The following is a 23,384-nucleotide window of genomic DNA, read 5'->3' as shown; positions in this document are numbered from 1 at the left end:
TGTCAGTCGACTGGAAACAGAGACACAGAGCAAACGTATCTCACACTGACAAAGGATTAACTCTGTGGAAACACTACACACCAGCTGCAGCAGAGCCTGGAAAGTTTTCAACCAAACCCCATTCAAAAAAAGTCACATTTTCACTTTGACCACGTTAATGTTCAGATTTCCTCTCATCTTGAATCACAGCCGGTCACAAAATAAAATGATTTTACGATTTTATTTAGAGGGGGGGTGCTGATGCAACCATGATGTCACTGTGATGTCATTTCAGTGCAGCTCAGACTGGAAATGAACTCAACAACCCTGAAAGTGTGAGTAGGAGAGGTGATGAGATCATTCAGCCATTTACCAAAGGATGAGACACACACACACACTCTCACACACTCTTATACACACTCACACTCACACACTCTTACCATCCGAAGCCTCCGAATGACACGCTCCTCTTCCTCCTCAGCATGGTCTTTCGCTCGCCCTCTCCTCCTCTTTGTCTTCCTTTTCTTCTTATTGTGTCTGGATTTTCCTCCCTCTCTCGTCTCTCTCCTCCCTCCTTCCCTCTCTCTCTCTACACTGTCGTTCTATCTCATCTCTCCACCTATAAATACTCCCATCTCCGTCAGACGCCCTCCTTTACACGCTCTTACCGCCTCCCTGTCTCTCCTCTCCCACTGTCTCTCTACCTCGCTCGCTCACTCTTTCAGTCTCTCTTTATCCTCCCGCTGTCTTCTCCTGCCGTTAATGTTTCTCTCCTTCACCCACTTCAATTCACATCACACACAGCCAGGAGAGAGAGGGGGGGCGAGAGACATAAAGACAGAATAGAAATGGAAGTATTTCTGGTGTCCTCTCTCTCTCTCTTCCCCCCCGCCCTGATGAGGCTGAGGATCCACCAGAGACGCTGTCGCTCTGAAAACTTATCATACATAATAAATGGAGATAAATGGACAATACAAGTGTTAGTTTACTGGATTTTATGTTATGTAACGATGCTCTGCACGAGCTGCAGCCTGAACTCACACCAACATGAACATTTATCTGTGTCACTCAGATAAAAATTTATTTCACAGGAGAGAAAACGAACAATGACAAACCTACAGCTCAAACACTCAGCCAGTCGACAGACAGACTGAGGATCATTTAATTGTCTCAGTAATTTAACAAGCAACAAGGCCACTGATCCTCTGGCTGCAGTTTCTCCAACGTTGCTGTTTTATATCATTAAGTGTTTCCATCCACGTATTGTAAGCACGTTTTCAATTTGCACATTAAAAAAAGAGTCAGAAAATCTCACCTGTCTGAGGTGTTAAAATTGGTGTGTTGGTAAAAACCAAAGTGAAACAGACGATTGTTTTTATTACCACAGTTATCAATAAATCCATTTTTTCACAAAATTTCAGTAGAAGTCTCTTTGTCCGACCAGCTGTGTACAGATGTTCAGTTTCCCACGTTTGACAAATCCTCAGCTGTGAAGCTGAAACAGCTAATGATGGCAACAAAATACATCAGGATATACAGTATTTATGTATATGAGCTTTATTTATTTTATGTAACAATCTCATGTTTTTAATCATCTATCTATTGATCTACCTATCAGGACTTCAGCTGATTGTATGGGAGGTGGGTTTCAGCTTCATGGGGACTTTGGACTGATTCCTCTCTACAGTCCTGGTAAAATGTAAACTGTTCCTGCAGTTGTATTCAAACACTGAAACAAACCTGACGGCTCCGTTTGTGACGGAGGTTAATATGTGACTGTTGAGCAGCTCAGACGAGCTGGTGGAGAGCAGCAGCTAAATTCATTTATACAGTGATTTAAACACGAGCTGAAGCAACAGAAGATCAGTGAACAGAGGAGGAAGACACAACAAATGGCTCTGTGTGTGTGTGTGTGTGTGTGTGTGTGTGTGTGTGTGTGTGTGTGTGTGTGTGTGTGTGTGTGTGTGTGTGTGTGTGTGTGTGTGTGTGTGTGTGTGTGTGTGTGTTTCCTCTAATTTGGGAGCTCTCAGGTTTAATTCTCTGAGAGATCCTCAGCAGCTGAATACATTTACATCACATTACCAGCGGAGATGAAGGATTAACAGGGAACAAAGTGTGAGCTGCAGTCACTTCATACACACTGAGACGAGGCGGAGCTCGTCCTCTTTCCTTCAATTAAGAACCATGAACAAGTCTGTCGGGGTAAAGTCCTGTCCTGCTGGCGCCCCCTACAGGCTGCAGTGCTCACTACAGCTGCCATATTAACAAACAACATCCTCATCATTAAACTGGTCCTAACAGCAGTGGAGCTAAAAATATAAGGTTTGTCCAGTGGGTGGCACCAGAGGAAAGGTCATGGGGTCATTAAAATCTAAAGCAGCGGTTCTTAACCTGGGGACCGGGACCCTCAGGAGCCCTACAAGCTGCTTGATACAAACACACTGACTCCTGAGTGTAACTCCTGATTGAACACATTGCTTCACCAGTGCAGCTGGATTTCAGAGACATGGTAGAGACTAAATAGTGGGAGCGCAAAATACGGAGACGCAGCTATAATCTCATATTGTGTAACCTTGGAAATATGTTGCTAAGGTAACTTAAACATAAACATATATTATGTAAAAGTGTGTTTTTGCCTCTGCTGTGACAACAATGAGAGATTTACTAAGTGTTTGGTTAAATGTAGGCTGGTAAGTGTCTGGTAGTTGTTCTGTATGGCTGGAACATTAAAGGCCAGGTTGCCCTAGAATAAACTCACGTCTTTAAAACTCCTCACCTCAGGTTTGTGACACAGACTGGACGAACAAATATTTGTCATCTGAGTCCAAACCGAGATGACGCAGGCAGCTTCTCTCTGAGGACCGACCACACAGAAACTCCATAAAAAACACAACGTGGTGCTGCAGAGACCATATGTGTGGAGCTGTGTGACTCCTCACCTCTGCCAGGACGGGGGGGGGGGGGGGGGCACAATCACAAAGGAGGTTGTGTTGTTGTCAGACTGAATCCGACTGACCCGCTGGATCTACACTTCCTTCATCTTCTTACTATTTATTCATTTTCATACTGATTCATGTTGATCTTCCTTGTGCTTTGTTATGAAAATATGTGCAATATTTACATCTTTATTATTTGAATGATTAATTGTTGATTCATAACTCACACACAATAAATTGTTTTTGTTCCTTTTTGTTCAAACTTCAATTAGTGTTTAATTAGACTGAGGCCACTGTTTCCTTTTTCTTACTGTAACAGCTGCTCTGAATGTTTGTGGACGATATTCATACTGTGCTCTGTCAGGACTGCGGCTGAATATGGTCGAGAAAAGTGAGAGACCTCATGTTGTTGAAGAACAGGGACATTTTGTTCTGATGTTAAAGGCCAGACAGAGCAGGTGGCCATAACACACACACACACACACACACACACACACACACACACACACACTAACATTTATTTGGCTTCATCACCTTGACTGTGTGAAGGTGTCTGATCTTAGAACTGTTGAACTGTTAGCCTAGCTTCATCAAAAGAGAATCCCTCCTCCATAAAAACAAAGCCTTTGTGCATGGTTTAGGACATGTTTTCCTTAGATCAGAAGAACCCTCGCAGTTATTGGTTTTCTTGGAATCCTATTTTTTTCAACCTATCATTTAATCTGCTATCAAACTTCACACCTGAGTTAAATTACTTGCCTTATCTGTTCTTGTCCCACCTGGACCTCAATCTCACAGCTCCATGTTGTTTCTCATTGCTCTTCCTCATCAGACTATCTTCAGATGAACACAAAAAAACAATAGAGAGAAAGAAGATCAGACTGAGATTATCATAATAGTAATAGTATAGTAATAATAAGATAAGATAAGATAAAATAAGATGGCCTTTATTAGTCCCACAGTGGTGAAATACACTGTGTTACAGCAGCAAAGTGGCAGTGCAGAGAACAGGAAAGCTGCAGAAACTGCAATAACAAATATTTAGAACGATAAATAATAACAAAATAATAATGTACTAAATATATATATTACAAAAAATTACACAATTACAACAACAGTAGCTAATGCATGAGGTTGTTACGGTGGTGAGTTGTCCGTTTCTGGTGTGTGTTACTGAGCACAGTGTTTGCTGTAAAGTCTTATGATTATGATCATAATAATACAGTTACACGTTTATTTTCTGTCAATTGACTCATTTCGGCCTTGCTTGTATATATTACACAAAAAAGTTTGCTTGGATTTATCAAAATACAGTTTGTGAGTGACTCTAAATGGGAAAACAAAAATCTAAATAAATGTTGTTCCGCTGCGAGCAGGGTTCGAACCTGCGCGGGGAGACCCCATTGGATTTCAAGTCCAACGCCTTAACCACTCGGCCATCGCAGCTTACGCCATAACGGTTACTTCCTACATATTTGATCCCATCTGTCCCTGAGCCGTACTAAGGTTTGCTGACACTATGTTTATGAGAGAGGACATTTCACTACAAACACTGTCAGCGGCTTCTGCGCTGTTCTCTGCCGCAAAGTGATAATTACTGGACTGATGCTGACAATACGATCTCGCTCGACGGCAGCTGAACGTGTTAGCAAATGTTCGGAGTTAACGGGAGTGTTAACGTTAACGTCGGGTGGGTAACAAGCTGGGGGTTACAGCTTGTTACGTTAACAGATGGACAAGTGTGACAGTCAGAAATGGTCTGTATTATGAATGAATCCGGATGTATGCGCCTTCATGTGAACCGTTTTACTGCCACCTGGTGGAGTCACAGTGAAGCCGCATGCATGTTCCTCCTCCCGCGCCGTACGCGCCTCGGTTAAGGAAAAGTCTCTGCGTTTAATGCTTTGAGATGGTATTAGCATCTATCAGAAACATGCATTCTGCCGATGAATATTGTTAGCATGTCTTATGAAAGTTACAGACATTTCTGTGCGGAAATAGTAACTTTATTCACGAGTAATAGTTTTGGCCGCTTGCTAAGCTAACGCTAGTTAGCTAGCCATGCCCTCGCTGGCTCCCTCTTGGCCGTGATGTCTCCTGTGGATGAGACGGTTCTCATCCTCAGAAGAGCGCTCCCTGCCGCACAAGCAGAGCACAGGCAAAAATCTGCGACTCACTGAATACTACACTAACCACCAAGTTACGGCCCAGACTAAAACGTACCTTTCCACGGCGGTAGCAGCACGTCTCTAAGGCCAGGGCCTGTCCGCTCCGGTGATTTGGTGCTGTCTGTCCCTTCTGTGCTGAAAGTCTCTTCCTCCATCTCGCTGCAGAGCCTGGGCATCTTCACCTTTCTCCTTCCTGTCTGAAGAGGTTTTAGGATTATTCTTCTTTACTGATACTAAAAATATCACATGTGCGGAAAAGAGGAAGGAATATGTAAAAATCGCTTGTATGGTAATCTTCAACCACTAACATCACACGCTCCGGCGGCCATCTTGACTCCGGCGGCCATCTTGACTCCGGCGGCCATCTTGTCTCCGGCATTTTCCGGCCTCGGTGTTGTTTGATTTTTAGCTCGTGTGTGTAGATGAAGCTCAGGGGAGACGTGGGAACCTCGGCATTGAGGACTTGTAGCATTTATTTAATGACAAGCACCATAAAGTGCGTATACATGGCAGTGCTATGCTGCTACCTAGCTAGCTAAGTCTCAGCGTCCATGGCCAGGCTCACCGTTCACCGCTCTCTCTCTCCCGCCAGTCCCGCAGTCTACGCATTGAGCTGTTCCTGAAAGGCGCTATTCTGCTGCTGTAACAGTGTTTTGGTTAAAAGGTCTCAAATTTATTGCAAACCTTGCACAGGTGTGTCAAAATTACTGCAATTTGCTGCCTACTTGCTAATGCTGCCTCTTCACGCTTAATACGCATGTTGCGCATGCGCTTGATGCGTGCAATATCAGAATCAGAATCAGAATCAGAATCAGAATCAGAATCAGTTTTATTGCCAAGTATGCTTTCACATACAAGGAATTTTTTCTGGTGATTGGTGCAATTGATCAGCAACAGTGGGGCTCTCTAGCCTTGTTGATGAGGCTAATAGCAGATGGGAAGAAGCTATTTTTGTGGCGAGAGGTTTTGGTCCTGAAGGACCGCAGCCTCCTGCCAGAGGGGAGTGTCTCAAAGAGTTTGTGTCCAGGGTGGGAGGAGTCAGCTACAATCTTCCCTGCACGCCTCAGAGTCCTTGAGGTGTACAGGTCCTGGAGGGACGGAAGATTGCAGCCAATCACCTTCTCAGCAGAGTGGATGATACGCTGCAGTCTGTTATTGTCCCTCTCCGTGGCAGCAGCGTACCAGATGGTGATGGAGGAGGTGAGGATGGACTCAATGATGGAGGTGTAGAAGTTCACCATCATAGTCCTTGGCAGGTTGAACTTCTTCAATTGCCTCAGGAAATACATCCTCTGCTGAGCTTTTTTGATGAGGGAGCTGATGTTTAGCTCCCATTTGAGATCCTGTGTGATCTCAAATGGGTGAAATCTCTGAACGGTGGAAGCCGAGTCAGGGACCGGGACCGGGACCGGGACCGGGGCGGTTACACCGGAGACACACTGAATGCTGGCTGCTGTTGCTGACCTGAATGATCCTCAAGTCCGGCCCAAGTGGCAACCCACCGTGACGTGGATGTATTATAAGAGTTCTTATAATACATCCATGTTGGAGCTGAGGAGGAGCGAGGGGTGGAGCTGACCTGAGAGCCGAGGTCACTGTGCCCGCCGGTTCCCGCCCACCTACACCGGCTACCTGACGGACCGTGAGAGGCTGCTCCGTGTGAATCAGTCATTCTCCATAAGTCAAGGTAACTAAGGTACTAAGCGATAACTTACTGTTAATAGATAACTACATGTATGACCACATGTGGAAAATATCACATATAGGAATGTAATGTACACACACATAATGAAATGTTATTGTAACTGAAGTTACCGTGTGCTAGCTTACACAGAGTAAGCTAACTGTATGTGAGCTAACTGTAGCTAACTGTATGTGAGCTAACTGTATGTGAGCTAACTGTAGCTAACGGTATGTGAGCTAACTGTAGCTAACTGTATGTGAGCTAACTGCAGCTAACTGTATGTGAGCTAACTGTAGCTAACTGTATGTAAGCTAACTGTATGTGAGCTAACTGTAGCTAACTGTATGTAAGCTAACTGTAGCTAACTGTATGTAAGCTAACTGTATGTGAGCTAACTGCAGCTAACTGTATGTGAGCTAACTGTAGCTAACTGTATGTGAGCTAACTGTAGCTAACTGTATGTAAGCTAACTGTATGTGAGCTAACTGCAGCTAACTGTATGTGAGCTAACTGTAGCTAACTGTAGCTAACTGTATGTGAGCTAACTGTAGCTAACTGTATGTAAGCTAACTGTATGTGAGCTATCTGTAGCTAACTGTATGTGAGCTAACTGTAGCTAACTGTATGTAAGCTAACTGTATGTGAGCTAACTGTAGAGTAGCAGCAGTGTAACATCTTGTGGTAAAACCATAGACTGTAAATGGTGAAACACTTTACTGTTGTGTTTTAAAACTGGTTCTGTGAATCAAAGGTTATTGTCTGACTTCATGAGTGTTAACGATGACAGCAGGTTGTCGGTGTTGTTAAGTTACAAAACGATAATGTAATTACAGTGAACTGTGCTGGAGACCTGCAGACCCAGCAGATCAGTGTTATTGATTAATATTTATTCTCACAGTACAATCGCTCATCACGTAATTGTGCGTTGATATTAAGTGTGATTCACTGTTTTTAGTTTTTCGTTAATTTCATTGTTAAAAACGGGCGTCAAAACATCTGTTGGAATTATTCTTTCTCTCTTTCAGAATAAGTAACATCACTGTCTGCTTGGACTGATTATTGCATCTGCACCCCCTCAATGCACTGAAGTGAGTATTAGTTTCTATTATATATTGTAAAACAGTACAGCAGTTTTTACAACTAGCTGGAGGGAGTGCTGTATTTTCAGATAACTGTGCGGAGTTCATCTAATAAGAGTGCTTCTTATTTTACCTTTTTCCTGCTAGAATATCATACATATCTCACTATTACAGTGTTTCGTTCCATCTGGCCAAGGTCTGGATCACTGGGGACAACTACATCCATCGTGGAGCCCAAAGAGCTACAGAGACCACGGGGATCAACCTTGGCGATGATGGTGTCTCCGTCCATTATTTTGGCTGGGGTGGTCTGAAGGGGAAGCTGTCTGACATCTCTACTACTTGTTACTAAAGATGAGGGATTGAACAATTTATTATGCAAACTTGTGACAGTTCACCTTTACCTTGAGCCACAAAAGTAATTTAATTTTATAAAAGTTACTGAATTTAGTAAAAACTTTTTACATACCAGTAACAGTATTGGCGATGGTTAATGATTTTGTTGAAATTGATGATTTTTAAAAGGTGCAATAAAACTATTTATGAATCTCTTGGTCTAAGTTTGTTGATGGTTTTATGGTATACATTTTGACAATCCTAGAACATTGACAATGAAGGATCAAAAGCCAGATATTTAGTTTGTGCTTTCCATGTGTTTTATGAACTTTATGTACTATGAATGATCAACTTCAATGACACTGAACACTCATTCACTAAACTGTGCTGTTAAATTCATCACAAGGTGTATGGTAAATCTGGAAAACCCAGGCAACACTTCTGTAGTTCATAGAAAATGCTCTCAGTACACTTTAATCACAGTAGGTTTATTTAAGATTCCATAAACAAAACTACAATCACAAATTAGAAAAGCACATCAAACACATTTCAATGACAGTAACAGCAGATATGAGTAAAACTAATGTGCACAAGTTGTACTTCACTATACAAAAGAAAAACCATAAAAGGACATAAAATATCAATTTCTTTACTGCTTACTTAACTTGACTTTTAAAATCTCACTGTCAAATCTGCAGTACACACCAAAGATTTTGGAAGGCTAATATTTCTGAAGTGGTGACAGCAGCACACATCTGTTACAGGAGTCACATTCTGCTCCTGGTGGCACTTCTGGTTGGACAGTGCCAGCTGTTGTCCAGTGAAGATCCTTTAAATGTCAAATTGGGAAGTCAAATTGGGAAATACTTTCAACACCAGTCAACACCATTTTGGCAGTGAAATCAGTCTCATTCAAATGTTATTTCATTCACTGGAGCCCGGTCCTGTTAGCATAGAAAACGCTTGGTAATCAGCTAGCGCTAGCTAGCCAGCTAGTTGGGTTAGCAAGGTGCATTTGTAATTTATCTACACTACGATATCAACTGGAAATTGTGATGCTAATTTTGGCGAAAACACGCTTAAGCTAAAAATAAAATGTACTTACCGTATGCTCTGAACAGCTGATTCCTTAGAGTGTCTTTGGTTCAACCAGAACAACGCTGACATTTTAGGCGAACAAAAAGGTAAAACTAATTTTCACGACCTGAAAACGCGATGGGAGGTCTGTGTAACTGTATGAGGAAAACTCCAGGACGAAAACACTGCACCCAGAAACCAGTTCACGACTTATTCAGCATCGTCGGTTCTGTGAGAAGGGACTGCTCTTGACTGACAAGTGGCATGTGTCAATCATACGGTAGCCACGCCCCAATGCATACCCTACTTTATCGTCTATTTTAAATTAAATGGGACTATGATTTTAAAAATGAACATCATGTTGTATTGAAGAAGACTTGAAAGTAGCGATCGAGACCATAAACTCATTATGAAAACGGTTACTGGGGTCATAAACCAGGTGAGAAGTAGGGTCATTTTCTCATAGACATCCATACAATCAGACTTCTTTTTGCAACCAGTGGAGTCGCCCCCTGATGGTCATTGGATAGAATGCAGGTTTAAGGCTCTTCCGCATTGGCTTCATTTTCCGGAGCCGACGTCGACGTCCATTTTTATCATGGATGTATTTTTCATGGATGTATACATCCGTGGTATTTTTATTTACAGTCTATGGGCCGGCCATTATGTTTGTTTTGCGGGCTCTCGCAGTAAAGGCAGGGACGACCACTTCCGGGTCACGGTCATTTCCGGCTCACTGAACTTGCTTCAGATCAAAATTGGATGAAACGGGAAACGCTCGTTATCCGTTTTTTCCATTATTCATTTGAGCATAAAATCGAAAACTGAAAAAACGAGTCGTTATCCGTTTTTTCATTTTAGTATGGGAAACGAATACAGAGAAAAAGCGTTGTTTATTCGTTTTCTTATTTTTGGTTTTATTTTGAAAAACGAATGATACACGGATCGTAAGCTGCTTCATGTTCCTGTTGCGTTCTGCAGCCTCGGTGATTGCGCTGCCCGCACTTTAGCTTTGCTAGTCTGTTTTGCTAAGTGTATACCGTGTACGTCATGCCATTTATTTAAGTGTCAAAATAGAAGTATAGGTGAATAAGAACAACTCCCCACCTTACTACTAACTGTGAAAGACTGAGAGTGAGAATCAAATACAGTTCAACCATGTGCGTTTCCAGTCTTCTTTTCCTTGTAATGAGGAAACGTCACATATCATAGCACTGCCATGCATTTTACCGAAGGGCTCTGTACACAAAAATATAGTGTTTTGTTTACATTTGTCTCGTAAAATATAACAGGTTGATGTACAAACGCCTACAACGCCACATATACTCACTGTGTCAGCGGTAAATACTGATCACTGGCGCCGTTAGTGCACTGTGTGGGGATGTAGCTCAGTGGTAGAGCGCATGCTTCGCATGTATGAGGTCCCGGGTTCAATCCCCGGCATCTCCACTTTTACTCAAATACATTTTGTTTTGTAGCAATCGAGCTGATCATAGGTCGTGTTTACATACGTCACACTGCAGGATTCACGTTCTCCACCGCAGCTGCGACGAGTTAGTGGAAAAAGAGAGAAAACCCTGGTTCCACTGGGGCTCGAACCCAGGACCTTCTGCGTGTAAAGCAGACGTGATAACCGCTACACTATGGAACCAGCCGCCCGAAAACTTTTGAAAGGTATTTATGTTTATATCACAGCTTCTCGGCAGCAACGGACTTGAATGTTTTAAAATATGTAAAAAATTTCCTCACGGTCCGGAGTGTGTTTCTCTACAAAACACGGCTTCTCTCACAGAGGACACAATTGAAAAGGCCCGTCTGAGCAGTTTTACAGATGTCAGTTCTGTGTCTTCCAAATTGTTCATCTCTTCAGTGTAATGGTTCATTTCAAAGGTTCGTCACTGGATTTCGCACTGACCACCGGTTCTTATAATACATCCACGGTTCTCTCCGACGACCACCGGTTCTTATAATACATCCACGGTTCTCTCCGACGACCACCAGCATCAGGACCAAACACGTGCTTTATAGACTGACCGGAAGTGCCTGTGTTCTCCAATGACCACCAGGGGGCGACAGCACTGGCTGCAAAAAGCAGTCTATGGGGAAATGACCCTGCTTCTCACTTGATTTACTACCTCGAGCGCTAGTTCTTTAATACAGCTTGATGTTCTTCCTTTTTTTTTAAATTTTGGTCACATTTAGAGGAAAACAGACCTGCATGCCCCAAAGTTACTTACACATCAAGGAGAAGAAAACCAGTTCTAAGTCAAGATGGCGCCCATTAGCAGCTCGTAGACAGAGCTCGTAAAACCTTTAAACACTTAATGGATTTTTTGACAGTCCTCCAGAATTTGAGCCAGTCTTCCCCTTGGCCAGTCCGCCTGCGCTCTGGTCTTCTCTGTTTCTTCGTTTGAGGCCTTCTTTAGGAAAAAGATGGTTTCCTCAGTGGAGGAAATCCTGGAAGGTCTCATTCACCTGCACGTGGCCTACTGCAAAGTCTTGAACTTACTCTGTAAAGTGCCTTGAGATATTTGATCCGTGTTTGACCCATCAAACTGCTAGAAGTACAGTTTGGACAGTGAGGAAACCTGGACAATGACTGTAAATCAAACAGATGTCAGTATTTTTTACTTTTATTTGCACCTAACTCCAAATTTTGAGTTTTAGCAGTTTAATACATATGTGTCATGGACATCTAAGTTTACAGTCCAGCAGTGTAGTACATGTGGTGAGGTGTTCAGGTTTCTCAGGTTGAGTTAATAGGATGTGGAGGTGTTGCAGTGGGTGGGGCATTAAAAAAATAAAGAGAGAGATGTGCAACGTGCCCGATGCTGCATTCAACACATCAACAGCCCAGAGAGGAGAGGAGGTGTCACTCTGCAGGTAAGCTTACCTGTCTGTCTGCCTGCTGTTTTCAGATTCTGACCAAAAATACCAGAGTCAGCCCTATATACTAAACTCATCTTGTGTATTTTATGTTGATTGTCGAATGTAAACTCCTGCTTAGAACATTAAAAATACAAGAATCTCAGAGACAACACCAAGGATGTGTCCTCAGGCTGCAGCCAGGGGTTCATTTTCTTTTTTATTCAAGGCACAGTGACAGAATAAGCTTCAATTCTTGATCACAAACAACAAAAGAATTGACAGATGAGGACTGAAAGGGTCAAAGGTCACAGCTGTCTGATCAGTAAACATAAAGTGGACAGTCTTAAAGTCCCACAGAAATGTTGAACCTACACTTTAGGCTGTAATTTGTTTTATATGACGTTAAATCAGGTCTATCTTGTAAGTCTTTGACACAGTTCAGATAAATCAGTCATGCAGAAGGTAAACACATGCTTTTATTTTCTAATTTTCATCAGTGATTCAATTGGACTTATTTTTTTATTTTAAGGCATAAAAAAGATCCTAAAATGTCAGTGAAAATAGAGCTGACTTTCGTGTCCTGTCACAAAGTTTGTTTTTCAAGAATTCCCTTTCTTCAGGAGGTTGTGCCCTCTGCATGAACCGTTCAGACAGGACACTTTACTGTTTCATCTCACTGTCCGTCTTTGATGTGAAAAACCAGAGCAGTTTTCCCAAGAGTAATAGTGATGCTTTATTTTACAGGTTTGTAATGGTTCAATAATTTCCTAGAATATTTCCTGGAAAGAACTCGGTAACTTCGTGCTGTCAGAAAATAGCGACAGATTTCATTTCACTTCCAGCTAACAAACATTAGCTCGATGTTAATGTTAACTAGAGAATTAATGCAAGTCAGATGAACAAGCAAAATTAATAATGAAATTTTGTCAACGACATGAAATACTTTTGAGGATTAAAGTTTTTAATACTGAATATTTACTTGGGTTTAAACTGAACTGTTCTCTCAAAGAATTTTCTATTTATAGTTTACAATAATACATTACGTCCTCTGTCCACCTTGAAACTGAAAAACAAATGTCCCAAAACAGCCTAGAGAAATATGTAGTATATGATTATTTTTTTAAATGTTGTCCATTTACTTAATATATTTGAACAGAGCCAGGTCTGTTAATTATTTCAATTTGGCATTAGTTCCTGTTACCATCAGCAGTCTGACCATTAAACACAGAGCAGGAAGCTTCCTTGTCAGGGACTCATTAAAAATGTAGGAAGTGACCTTTAAGATGAAAGAGCTCAGTGTTTGTCTGTGAGTGTGTTTACTACAGGTCTCGTGTGGACAAGACGCCCACGCTTAACTGTCGTGTTGCTCATTTCCAAGTCAAAACCAGAGAGGTAAACAAATGAGTTCTCATCGGAGTCAGCAGGAAGATTTAACACAAAACCACAAACACAAAATACAACAGAAGACAGAGCTGTGTTTTTGCTTTCAGCCATCTACCTATCTATCTAAAACATTTGTTTACATTCAAATGATAGTGCCTCCTGGCAGCCAGAATTATTATCAAAGGTCACATTCTATATTATTACTGTGAAAGTATCAAAGGCTGAATCCACAGAGAGAAGCCTGAGAGAGGAGATGTGAAACTACACTGAGATGAAACCGTTGATGTATCTTCTGATGGAGATCAACCCTTCAAAAAAAAGACAGGAAAAGTTAAAACATGGGACCTGTCCCTGTCCTCACCAGCTGCTTCACAATCACGTCTGACACCATGGCTTCCTGTCAGGAGTTTGAGGTGACCGTCCACACCTCATCAGGTCCTACCTGTGGAACCTTCAGCCGCCTATGGCTCAACCTGATTGGCTCACAGGGAGAGACTCCGCCCATCAGCGTGAATGAGGGCGACCATCATCTGCTTCCTGGATCGGTGAGTTTCACTGTGTTTCCTGTTTGAGATTCAACACAAACAGAGCAGCAAACGAGTCATTAAGATAAACTGAGTTTGAAGGTTCGTTATTTACCTTGTAAAACAGCTGATTAATTGACTTCGTAGTGAGATTATTTTACTAAATATTCCCAATATGTGGGTTGATATGGGATCACAGGTAGCCTGCTCTGCTGCCACCCAATCAGAATACAGAACACCAATGTTGAACTTCACCTTGTCAGAACCTGAAATTACTGTTCTCTTTCAATAATTAGACAGTGCTTATTGCAGAATAATGAAAACTGTCCTTTGACTTTTACTTTGACGATCTCCTCTTCCTGTCCTAACAGGCGTGTCCTGTCCAGATCCGGACCAGCGGCCCTCTGGGTCGCCTGGTTTTGGTCCGGCTCCGGCTGGAGGCTCGGACAGGATTCCCAGAGCTGGACTGGCACTGCAGCCACGTGGAGGTCCGCAGGCAGGCTGAGAGACAGGGGTCAGGACCGGAGGATCCAGAAGCACAGGTGTTCCTGTGTGACAGGTGGCTTCGAACAGCTGATGGTGACGTAGATCTGCGGAGTGGAAAGTGTAAGATAACTTTATAAGATACGTGATCCTGCTGTGGAGGATCCTCTCTTTGCCATAAATTCAAAATGCATCTTTTGTATTTTCTCATGTAGCTCATACATTAGAGCAGCGATTCCCAACCTTCTCCAATTCATGTCCCACTTGAAAATCTCAAATAAATGTTTGCGGACCACATATACGGAGGCCAAATGATGCCATCTCAGAGCACTTTATATTTCAATAGCAATGATCAAATATTCAGGACTGAACTGAAAGCAGAGGAAGGCCTCACTTGTTGATTCACCATCTGTCTCTTGACTCTCTGTCCTGTTAATTCCTCCTATTGCTAACCAGCAACCAACATAATGAAATACAGCTTCATGAATAAGGTCGTTTGAGACATCGTACAGGGGTTGGGAGCTTATAATTTTATTTTACAGCTGCTCTTTAAATGCTCAGTAACCATTACTCCTCTGCAGTGTGTTTGCTGAAGGACGAGACGGAGGAGAAGCTGAAGCAGCACAGACTCAAACAACTGGAGCATCAACAGAAGCTCTTCAGGTAATTTGAAAGATTGAAGTCACAGCAACTGATAATTAATCAATGAGTCAGTGCACTAATCAATGTCTCCATGTGCTTTTGAGGGAGCACAGCTCTTCTTGTTCCACCTGTAACGACCTGAACACAGTTTCAGCTTTTCAGTGAAGTCATGTGATGTTTACGAGTGAAATACTCAAACCCCAGGCTCTGTTTGTGTGAATGCACCATTATATGAAAGGAAAATATTCTAGATGGTGGCTTCATTATTTCAGAGGCTCAGATCCTCTCCTCTGATTGGCTGACTGACCTGTTGTTACTAGAGCTCCAGAGAGAAGCCTGAGAGAGGAGATGTAAAACTACACTGAGATGGTTTTTGGTTCTTAAACCACAGATATATCTTCTGATGGAGATCAACACAACGTGAGTTTGTGAAGACAGTGACCAAACCTTTAGTTACACCTAAACCTGTGAGAAGCCTGAAAAGGTGAAAAAGAGCTGCTGCATCTGCTGCTGCCTGGTGTTTGGAGCCAGTAGGTGTCAGAGATTATTGACTTTTAGTAACTGAAGTTTACATCCATTCACTGTGTTCTCCATCTGCATTGTGTTGTTGCAGATGGCGGACGTTCGTAGAGGGTGCTCCCCAGTGTGTGGACCTCAACAGTACGTCTGAACTTGGGCCGAACCTCAGCTACTCCCACAAAAGGTGAAGTCCAGTTACATATTTACTGTAAATCTGAGCGGTGTGAGACAGAAGCAGACAGACTCAGGACAGAGAAGACGAGTCTGAACTGTGTTTATTTCCCTGTCTTCAGTTCAGCCCCAGACCTGTGCTATCTGAAAGGCTTCACTGGCCGAGCTGAGCCCTGGACCAGTCTCACAGAGCTGGAGACGGTTTTCGCCCACAGTGGACACCAGAACAACGTCGCCAGTGAGAAACAAAACAGTCAAAAATCTACGTACAAATAAAAAAAAGCCACTACTACCATTACTCACATACACACACCATACATCACTCTTCCAGTGGTTTGGCTTTAAATAGACTTCCCTGAAACAACTTTCCTCCCTCCCAGCCTCTCACCCATGAACTGTGCCAGAATCAGAATTTATGACAATGATGATGATTAACAAAACCTATAAGCATAAACCAACACATTTACATGTGTGCCTACTTACCTATATATCAAAAGAAAGGAAAAAAGGGGGGGGGGGGGGGGGTACAATCTCACTTGGTAAATGCAAAATTGATCAGGTATTGATATAAAAAAATGTAAGAAATGAATCCCACATTTTCTGAACTTTTTAGTTTGATTGTATGTGAGCCTTTCAATCGCTCTGCAAGAGGAAATCCAAAGGTTCAAAGATGAACCATAAACACTTTTCCAATGTTTACGATAAGACGTTTGGTTTGTGATAGGCAGAGGTTGACCCACTTCCTTCTTAGGGACAAAGGTTTTGGAATAAGACCGAGGATACAAATCTCTGGGAGTACAGAGATTTCTTTGTGGGTGATGTTGGATGTTGTGTTCATTATTCTTTTTCCAATATTAAGTGAAATTTTGTTGAAGTTTGTTGCGTTGAAATTTTCTTCTTTACAGTGCAGTTTAGGTGCAAGATGAATGTAAGACATCATGAGACCCTGCAGGTGGATCAGAGCCGGAGACCTTCATGGAGTTGTTGACATTTTCAGATCTTCTCTCTCAGGGTTTGTCAGGGCTCACTGGACTGACGACTGGTATTTTGGTCACCAGTGTCTGAACGGCTGCAACCCTCTGCTGGTGCGGCAGACCCGCCTCCTCCCTCCACACCTGTCCGTCACCCCTGACATGCTCCAGCCCTTCCTGCCTGAAGACTCCTCCCTCGAGCAGGAGCTACAGGTGTGTGTTCTGACCTCTGACCTGCAGCTGTTTTCTGCTTCCAGCTGTGCACTTCATCACAGCTGCTGTATCTTGTTCTGTCATGTGACAGAAAGGAACCATTTACCTGTTGGACTACGAGGTTCTGGACGGCGTCCCGGCCAATGTGATCAACGGGAAGCAGACGTATCTGTCCGCCCCCCTGTGCCTTCTCCACCTGAACCAGCAGCAGCAGCTGGTCCCCATCGCCATCCAGGTGAGCCTCAGGTGGTTTGAAGAACAAACTCATTCTCTTGGTCACTGATTTTACTTTGAAATTTTCTGTTCTTATTTCATCAGGTTGTTTTGAGACTTGGATTGAGTCTTTGCTCAGATTTCAGATTGATGTTGTATATGATCTCATGGTGTCTGACTGTTGTTCGCATTTACTGTCTCTCTTTTAATCTCAGTGGGATTTTTACCTGGATGAATAAAGGAAAATAAACAAATAAATAAATCCTCAGAGTCAGTTTTAAGACGCCCCTTCAGAAATGTCAGGCTATATCAATCAATCAATCAATCAATCAGTCTCCCCGCTCCTTTAGCTGCAGCAGACCCCCGGCTCTCAGAACCCGGTCTTCCTGCCCTCTGACCCCGGCTGTGATTGGCTGTTGGCTAAGATCTGGGTTCACAGCGCAGACTTCCAGTGTCACCAGTTGGCCTCCCACTACCTGAGGACCCACATGCTGGGGGAGCTGTGCTGTGTGGCCACGCTGCGACAGCTGCCGGAGGTCCACCCCCTGCACCAGGTTCACATCACCTCGAAATCACACACCTGCAGAACATCAGAGAATTCACCTGGAGTGAACACATCAGTTCATCGACACAGACAGTCACAGTGATCCGCTGGAGCATTAGAATTAAGTTTGATTCACAGAAGCAGAGAAGCTGATTAGCATCGGTTGCTTCATTTATGCCTCAGTGTCACTGGGTCATCACCTGACAAGCAACATCCAATCACATCTCGACTTGTTACCGTCACTGTTACTCTCATGCTGATGTTGCAGCAGCTTCCTCCTCCACATCAACCTCAACCTTGGTGTTTTATCATCATGCATTTATTAAAGCAGCTGGACCTGCAGCTTCCCTCGTCTTCACAGAGCTTTATAGTTTCAGCTCATTGTTTATCTGTCCAGACACAATTTCACTTCGTGGTTCACTCATAGTTAGAGAAACAGCTGTAAACAGCCATGTGTCTACTTCCTGTTCGGCAGCAAACAGCTGAGCCGCACAGTCAGAGAGCAGCTGGTGTCCAGAGACTCACAGTGAACAGCCAACAAAATCTCTCAGTTGTTGTTAGGTCTAGAGGTGTTTCCACCTTTGTTTGTTCAGTGTTTTTCACTCATATGTGTAGTTTTTAAAAAAAAAATCACTCATCTCTTCTCTGATTGGTGGACAGCTGTTGATGCCACACGTCAGGACATCGCTCCAGATAAACTTCCAGGCCAGAGCATCGCTGCTGGCTGCTGACGGGGTATTTGATAAGGTTTATAATATTTTAATTAATGGATTCATTAATGGTCAATAAGTCGTTTACTAATGCTTTATAGACCAGTTAAAAGCCATTAAGAACTTCTGGGTTGCCAGGTTTTGTAAAGTCCTCCTCCAGCAGACACTTTGTCTTTTTATCCCTACAACAGACAGTTTGACCACTGGTCCTCTAGAAAACAGCTGCAGGACATCTGGAGCAAACTCCATTTATTAAGAAAAGGTTCAATAATCCATCAGGTCATGATCAAATAATAATGATCAGTTTATAAATATATTTTGGTCCAAAAATTAACCATCTAATCAATACAAAATAAGAATAAATCCATTATTTCATGCTGATAAACGTTGATCAGGGGGTGGTACAGAGTTTAGTGTAGACGGTGACTTCTTGCTCGTTGGGTCTCCTCCCTCCAGGCGGTGGGCTGTGGTCTGAAGGCGTTACCTGTTCTCCTCTCACGGGCCTCACAGAGGATCCACTACCGGTCCCTGTGCGTCCCCGACGACCTGTCCGACCGCGGCGTGGACGAGCTGCCGCAGAGCCACTACGCCCAGGACGCGCTGAGAGTCTGGCACGCACTTCACAGGTAACACACCTCAGCCAGGTGATGGGTCCAGACACTGAAAGATAAAGGTGGAGGTGAAGCTACATTCACATTCTGATCAACCAATGATGGATTGATTACAAAATACCTGCAGAATCTCACCATAAATATAAACTCAAACAACATCAAACTAAATTCTACAACGTGCTCTATGACAGAAATGTATAAAACCCCTGAAATTAAACTTTATTTCAACCTAAAAACCTGTTGGTGTGTGTTATGTGAATCTTCCGGTGATGTCTGCAGCTCAGTCACATGATCTGTTTCCTGTACGAGTCGCATGTTACACATCTTAAACTTCTGATGTCTCATGGAGTGACTCTCTCTCTCTCTCTCTCTCTCTCTCTGTGTGTGTGTGTGTGTGGGGCAGGTTTGTGGTCAGCTGGGTGGATCTGTATTACAGTGGAGACAATGAGGTGCAGCAGGACTCTGAGCTTCATCACTGGATCACTGACATCAACACACACGGCTTCACACACAACTCAGGTGTGTTTGTTTGTATCCTGTAACTTTTATCCTGTTTGTTTGTTCCAGAGACAGACGGCTTGATCACATGTCGATGAGAAGCAGGAAACTCTGCCGTAGTTTCAGTTTGTTTCCTCTCGTGCTTCAGGTTTCCCTCAGGATTTTAGGACCAAAGCTGAAGTGTCTCAGTTTGTCACCATGATCATCTACACCTGCTCAGCTCTACACGCCGCCGTCAACTTCTCCCAGGTGAGTCAGACAGAAGCCAAACATCAGCAGGGTTGGGGGTAAGGGTCTGTCTGTTGTGGAGAGGAGGAGACCTCTGTGGCTCATTCAGCTCCAGGTCAAAACCTCCTGAACCACTGACACTGAAGAAATCCAAACCAGGAGAAGCTGACGGCAATGGTGGTGAAGACAACAACTCCCATGATCCCATGCTACCTCATGACATCAACCAACTCCATCTTTTGTATTGTATTGTAATTTGTTTTGTTATTCCACCCCGACCTCCTCCTGACGTGGACTTTGTCGCTCTATAAACTACATCACCGCACTTTTCCCTTTGCTCCTGTCATTGTCACTACGACCACTAGATGTCGCCTAGCAACAGAACCTAACTATGGGTCATAACCTGCTGACAGACGACCCGTGACCTCTTTTGTTACAGGACAGTCTCTATTCAGAGAAGTGCAAAGATGGCGAGAATCGTCCTTCAACATATTAACTGGCTTTCGAAGCTCCTCACACTGTAGCTTTTTATTGTGGTGTTTCTTTTGCTATGTCACATGACAGACAGATGGTTAACCAATCACCTGCCAAGTATTTTTTTGAAGCACCTGCTCCTTTCCTGTTTCTGATGAAGCCTTCCAGATGACTCCGTGTAACAAACCACCACGTCAGGTTAGTGCTGTCCTCTCTAATCCTTTTCCTCCTTGACTCTTCTCTCTGTCTTCGTGTCCTCCAGCTGAATTTCGCTCTCTGGATGCCAAACTGTCCGGCCTCCATGATGCGTCCTCCTCCGCAGGTCAAAGGCTCGGTGACGGAGGGTGACATCATCTCCTTTCTGCCGGACATGAACTCGACCTGTCGCGTCCTGATGACGCTGGGTCTGCTGTCACACCCCGCTGTTAACTTTGTGAGGCTCCACCCACACCGCTCTGTCTGCTGTGCAAGGAAAAAAATCAAATGCACCTGGTTCTGATACAAACAGGCCCCATGGCCTTTTGTTGTTTTGTGGGAATCATAGTTTTGTAACAACATAATGTACATGTGAATAACTGTTACTGATGCAGCAGTTTTCATTATGTGACATTACAGTTTGATTTATACCTTTATAGATAAGACCTGGTTGAAATTAGAGTCAAACAATTATTCATACAAACACATAGTGATGAAATTCTCACATGCAGGAATATCTGAACCAGCCTCCATTTAAATTCTGTTTTCATCACTGCAATGTGTTTAGTAATGAAACATGGTGGCTCAACATGCTCTAGCATGCTAACCTCTAACATATTAACAGGCTGGTTGTATTCATATTTACCTGTGAAACTAACTGTCAGAGAGTTAAATATTATTGCTAAACAGCATGCTAATGTGTTAAATGCTACATGCTGTCAAAATAAAACATATCTCACAACATGGGAGACAGGGCCCTGAGACAGAAACTTGATTTTTGGCCCCGGGTGAACCCCAGTATAAAGGTCAGTCTCATTATTTCCTCAGGCACCCATAAAACAACCAGAACTCTAGCCCAGGAATGATTAGGTGATTAATCAATTAGTCAATTGACACAAAATTAATTTGTAATAATTTTGATAGTTGATTAATTGTTTAAATCTTTTTTAAGCAAACAAAAAAAATTTAAATTTCACTGACAACAGCCTCTAAAATGTGAATATTTGTCGGTTTTCTGATTCCACATTTCCATTCTTTTCTGATATTTTAGTTACTGAACCATCAGTCAATTATCAAAGCTCCATCCAGTCTAAAGGTAGATGTCCATGTGTTTGTGATTATAAAGCAGGTCTAGATTCTATATTAATACTGTGAAAGTATCAAAGCCTCAGTCCACAGAGAAATGCACACAGCCTGTATTCAGACACTGAGCCTTAAAACCAACCGTCAGGACTTCTGGAACTTTGTGATGTCACAACAAAGCAGTCACCGCCCTCAGCCACGCCCCAAACAGCTTTGGTGTTTTGACATAAACCTCTGCATGTATCCCCCCGCAGGTTCCTCTGTGTCACTACAAGGAGGCCATCTTCAGAGATGACGCCCACCGCAGGCTGGTGGAGAAGGTGCAGGCCGAACTCAAGACTATTTCTGAAGACATCTCAGAGCGCAACAGCCGGCTGGAGCTGCCGTATCCTTACCTGTGCCCCAGACACATTGAGAACAGCGTGGCCATTTAAACTAACATTTATTCTGTAACCTTATCTAACAGCATTTATTTGATTGATTATTTGTATAATCATTATTGTGTCAAAGAAATGAAAATCCAGTATAAACAGCTGCATGTGATTATCAGTGATTTAAATGTTCATGATATTTCTAATGGATAAGGTTAATTTTGTGGTCTGAAGCTTTTACTCTTTTTTCCCTCTGGCAGTGTGTTTTTTTTTTTACTATGATAAAACCTAGTGTATTATAATGAATGAATCATTGACTCTCTCTCATGTTATGGATGTAAACCATCTGAGACAAAAAAACAACATAGACTTTTTTTTTTTTTTTTTTTTTTTTTTACTTAACAGACAGAAATATATGTGTTTTGCACAAAACTTACTTAAACAAAAAATAACTGGAGATTAGTTTTTTGTTAAAGATCACTGACTGAGTCTCAAGTGTCTGTAAACTGATTTGTGGCAATTAACTGATGCAGCTGACGGGCAGGAAGTGCAAACACATTAGACGTGTAGAACACTACAGCTTGCTTTGGAAATACTGTAAATTTCATGTAAACATTTGATTTGGAGCATTTGTTCTGTCACATGCAGAAACATTTAACCAAATTACCCTCATGCAAGCTCTGAATGGGATCATTTCCGCTTCATCATTTTGACATTGAACTAATCAAAGCAAATGCTGCTTTAACCCATGAACATGGAGCAATTTTGTGAGTAACAGTTGTTTGTGAGACAGGCCCCTGGTTTAGTTTACCAAGGTCAAAAAATGCAGAATTTAGCAGGTGTGACATGATTCAACCGTCTGCAAAAGTTTGGGAAAATTCCATATTCTGACAGAAGTGAATCCAACGCCTGCAGCAAACATTAAAATGAGCCTTTCTTCAAATGTTAATGCTGTGTTCCTTTTTATTTGTTTAATTTTTTTTTAAAGAAAAAGAATAAAGAAAACAACCAGTAAACGGTAAATTGTGACGTGTACTAAAGTTTGAGCGCCCTACCCTACTTTAAACCTAAAGTGAGAGTAGAACATTAAACAGAATTACATTTGACTGTAAATATATTTTATTCTTTCATGCAGTACATTTTGTTTGTTGTGGGTTTCTTTGCATTTACTCATCATCTGAAGGCACAGCTGTCTAAAATGAAACCACCAATAATACAGCAATGACACTGGAAATGACAAAAATATATTGTTCTGCAAGAATTCAAATCATGTTTTTAAAACCAAACTAAGAGTCTACAGCCGTGCTAGCAGCTCTTTGAGCCTGTATCTAGACACAGTGTGCTTTGAGCTGAATGCTAATATCAGCATGCTAACATGCAGATTTTTAGCAGGTTCATTTTAGTTTAGCATGTTAGCATGCTAA

The 23,384-nt window shown here is 42.5% G+C and overlaps 2 protein-coding genes, 2 long non-coding RNA genes and 3 other non-coding genes across 11 annotated transcripts in view; 3 read left to right on the top strand and 4 right to left on the bottom strand.

Annotated features, from left to right (window-relative positions):
* LOC139637465 (rap1 GTPase-activating protein 2-like) overlaps nucleotides 1–847 on the bottom strand; it is a 31,993-nt gene extending 31,146 nt beyond the window's left edge. For all 4 annotated transcript variants that reach the window (XM_071506196.1, XM_071506192.1, XM_071506193.1 and 1 more), the window contains exon 1: nucleotides 420–847. Coding sequence is in view for 3 of the 4 variants with exons in the window: in XM_071506192.1 (XP_071362293.1) it covers nucleotides 420–463 (44 nt within the window). In the remaining variant the exon portion in view is untranslated. The remainder of the gene's footprint in view (nucleotides 1–419) is intronic.
* A 3,432-nt stretch (nucleotides 848–4,279) lies between these two features.
* On the bottom strand, nucleotides 4,280–4,361 carry trnas-uga (transfer RNA serine (anticodon UGA)). The gene has a single exon. It is a non-coding gene; the product is annotated as a tRNA-Ser (tRNA).
* A 2,094-nt stretch (nucleotides 4,362–6,455) lies between these two features.
* LOC139637565 (uncharacterized) lies at nucleotides 6,456–8,520 on the top strand. Its single transcript, XR_011694623.1, has 3 exons — nucleotides 6,456–6,770; nucleotides 7,793–7,855; nucleotides 8,021–8,520. It is a non-coding gene; the product is annotated as an uncharacterized lncRNA (long non-coding RNA).
* A 129-nt stretch (nucleotides 8,521–8,649) lies between these two features.
* On the bottom strand, nucleotides 8,650–11,212 carry LOC139637566 (uncharacterized). The gene is made up of 2 exons (XR_011694624.1): nucleotides 9,288–11,212; nucleotides 8,650–9,011 (listed from the first exon to the last, which is right to left on the bottom strand). It is a non-coding gene; the product is annotated as an uncharacterized lncRNA (long non-coding RNA).
* On the top strand, nucleotides 10,637–10,708 carry trnaa-cgc (transfer RNA alanine (anticodon CGC)). Its single transcript has one exon. It is a non-coding gene; the product is annotated as a tRNA-Ala (tRNA).
* On the bottom strand, nucleotides 10,838–10,910 carry trnav-uac (transfer RNA valine (anticodon UAC)). Its single transcript has one exon. It is a non-coding gene; the product is annotated as a tRNA-Val (tRNA).
* Nucleotides 11,213–11,217: 5 nt separating the features above from the next.
* On the top strand, nucleotides 11,218–22,343 carry LOC139637562 (polyunsaturated fatty acid lipoxygenase ALOX15B). 2 transcript variants are annotated; one of them, XM_071506367.1, is made up of 15 exons: nucleotides 11,218–12,142; nucleotides 13,875–14,055; nucleotides 14,406–14,640; nucleotides 15,099–15,180; nucleotides 15,773–15,862; nucleotides 15,972–16,087; nucleotides 16,861–17,033; nucleotides 17,125–17,268; nucleotides 17,597–17,800; nucleotides 18,451–18,525; nucleotides 18,957–19,126; nucleotides 19,515–19,630; nucleotides 19,758–19,858; nucleotides 20,574–20,744; nucleotides 21,844–22,343. In XM_071506367.1, the coding sequence occupies exons 1-15, from the start codon at nucleotides 12,024–12,026 to the stop codon at nucleotides 22,021–22,023; spliced, it is 2,157 nt and encodes a 718-aa protein (XP_071362468.1). In that variant the 5' UTR covers nucleotides 11,218–12,023; the 3' UTR covers nucleotides 22,024–22,343. The 2 variants fall into 2 exon arrangements, with proteins under 2 accessions (XP_071362468.1, XP_071362467.1); XM_071506366.1 differs by having other exon boundaries at nucleotides 18,451–18,537.
* Nucleotides 22,344–23,384: the final 1,041 nt, after the last annotated feature.

The sequence above is a fragment of the Trachinotus anak genome, unplaced genomic scaffold, assembly GCF_046630095.1.
Source record: "Trachinotus anak isolate AG129_WGS33_773 ecotype Australia unplaced genomic scaffold, CSIRO_AGI_Tana_v1 ptg000020l, whole genome shotgun sequence".
Lineage (NCBI taxonomy): Eukaryota > Metazoa > Chordata > Actinopteri > Carangiformes > Carangidae > Trachinotus > Trachinotus anak.
This window is presented reverse-complemented; position numbering and strand designations above follow the sequence as displayed.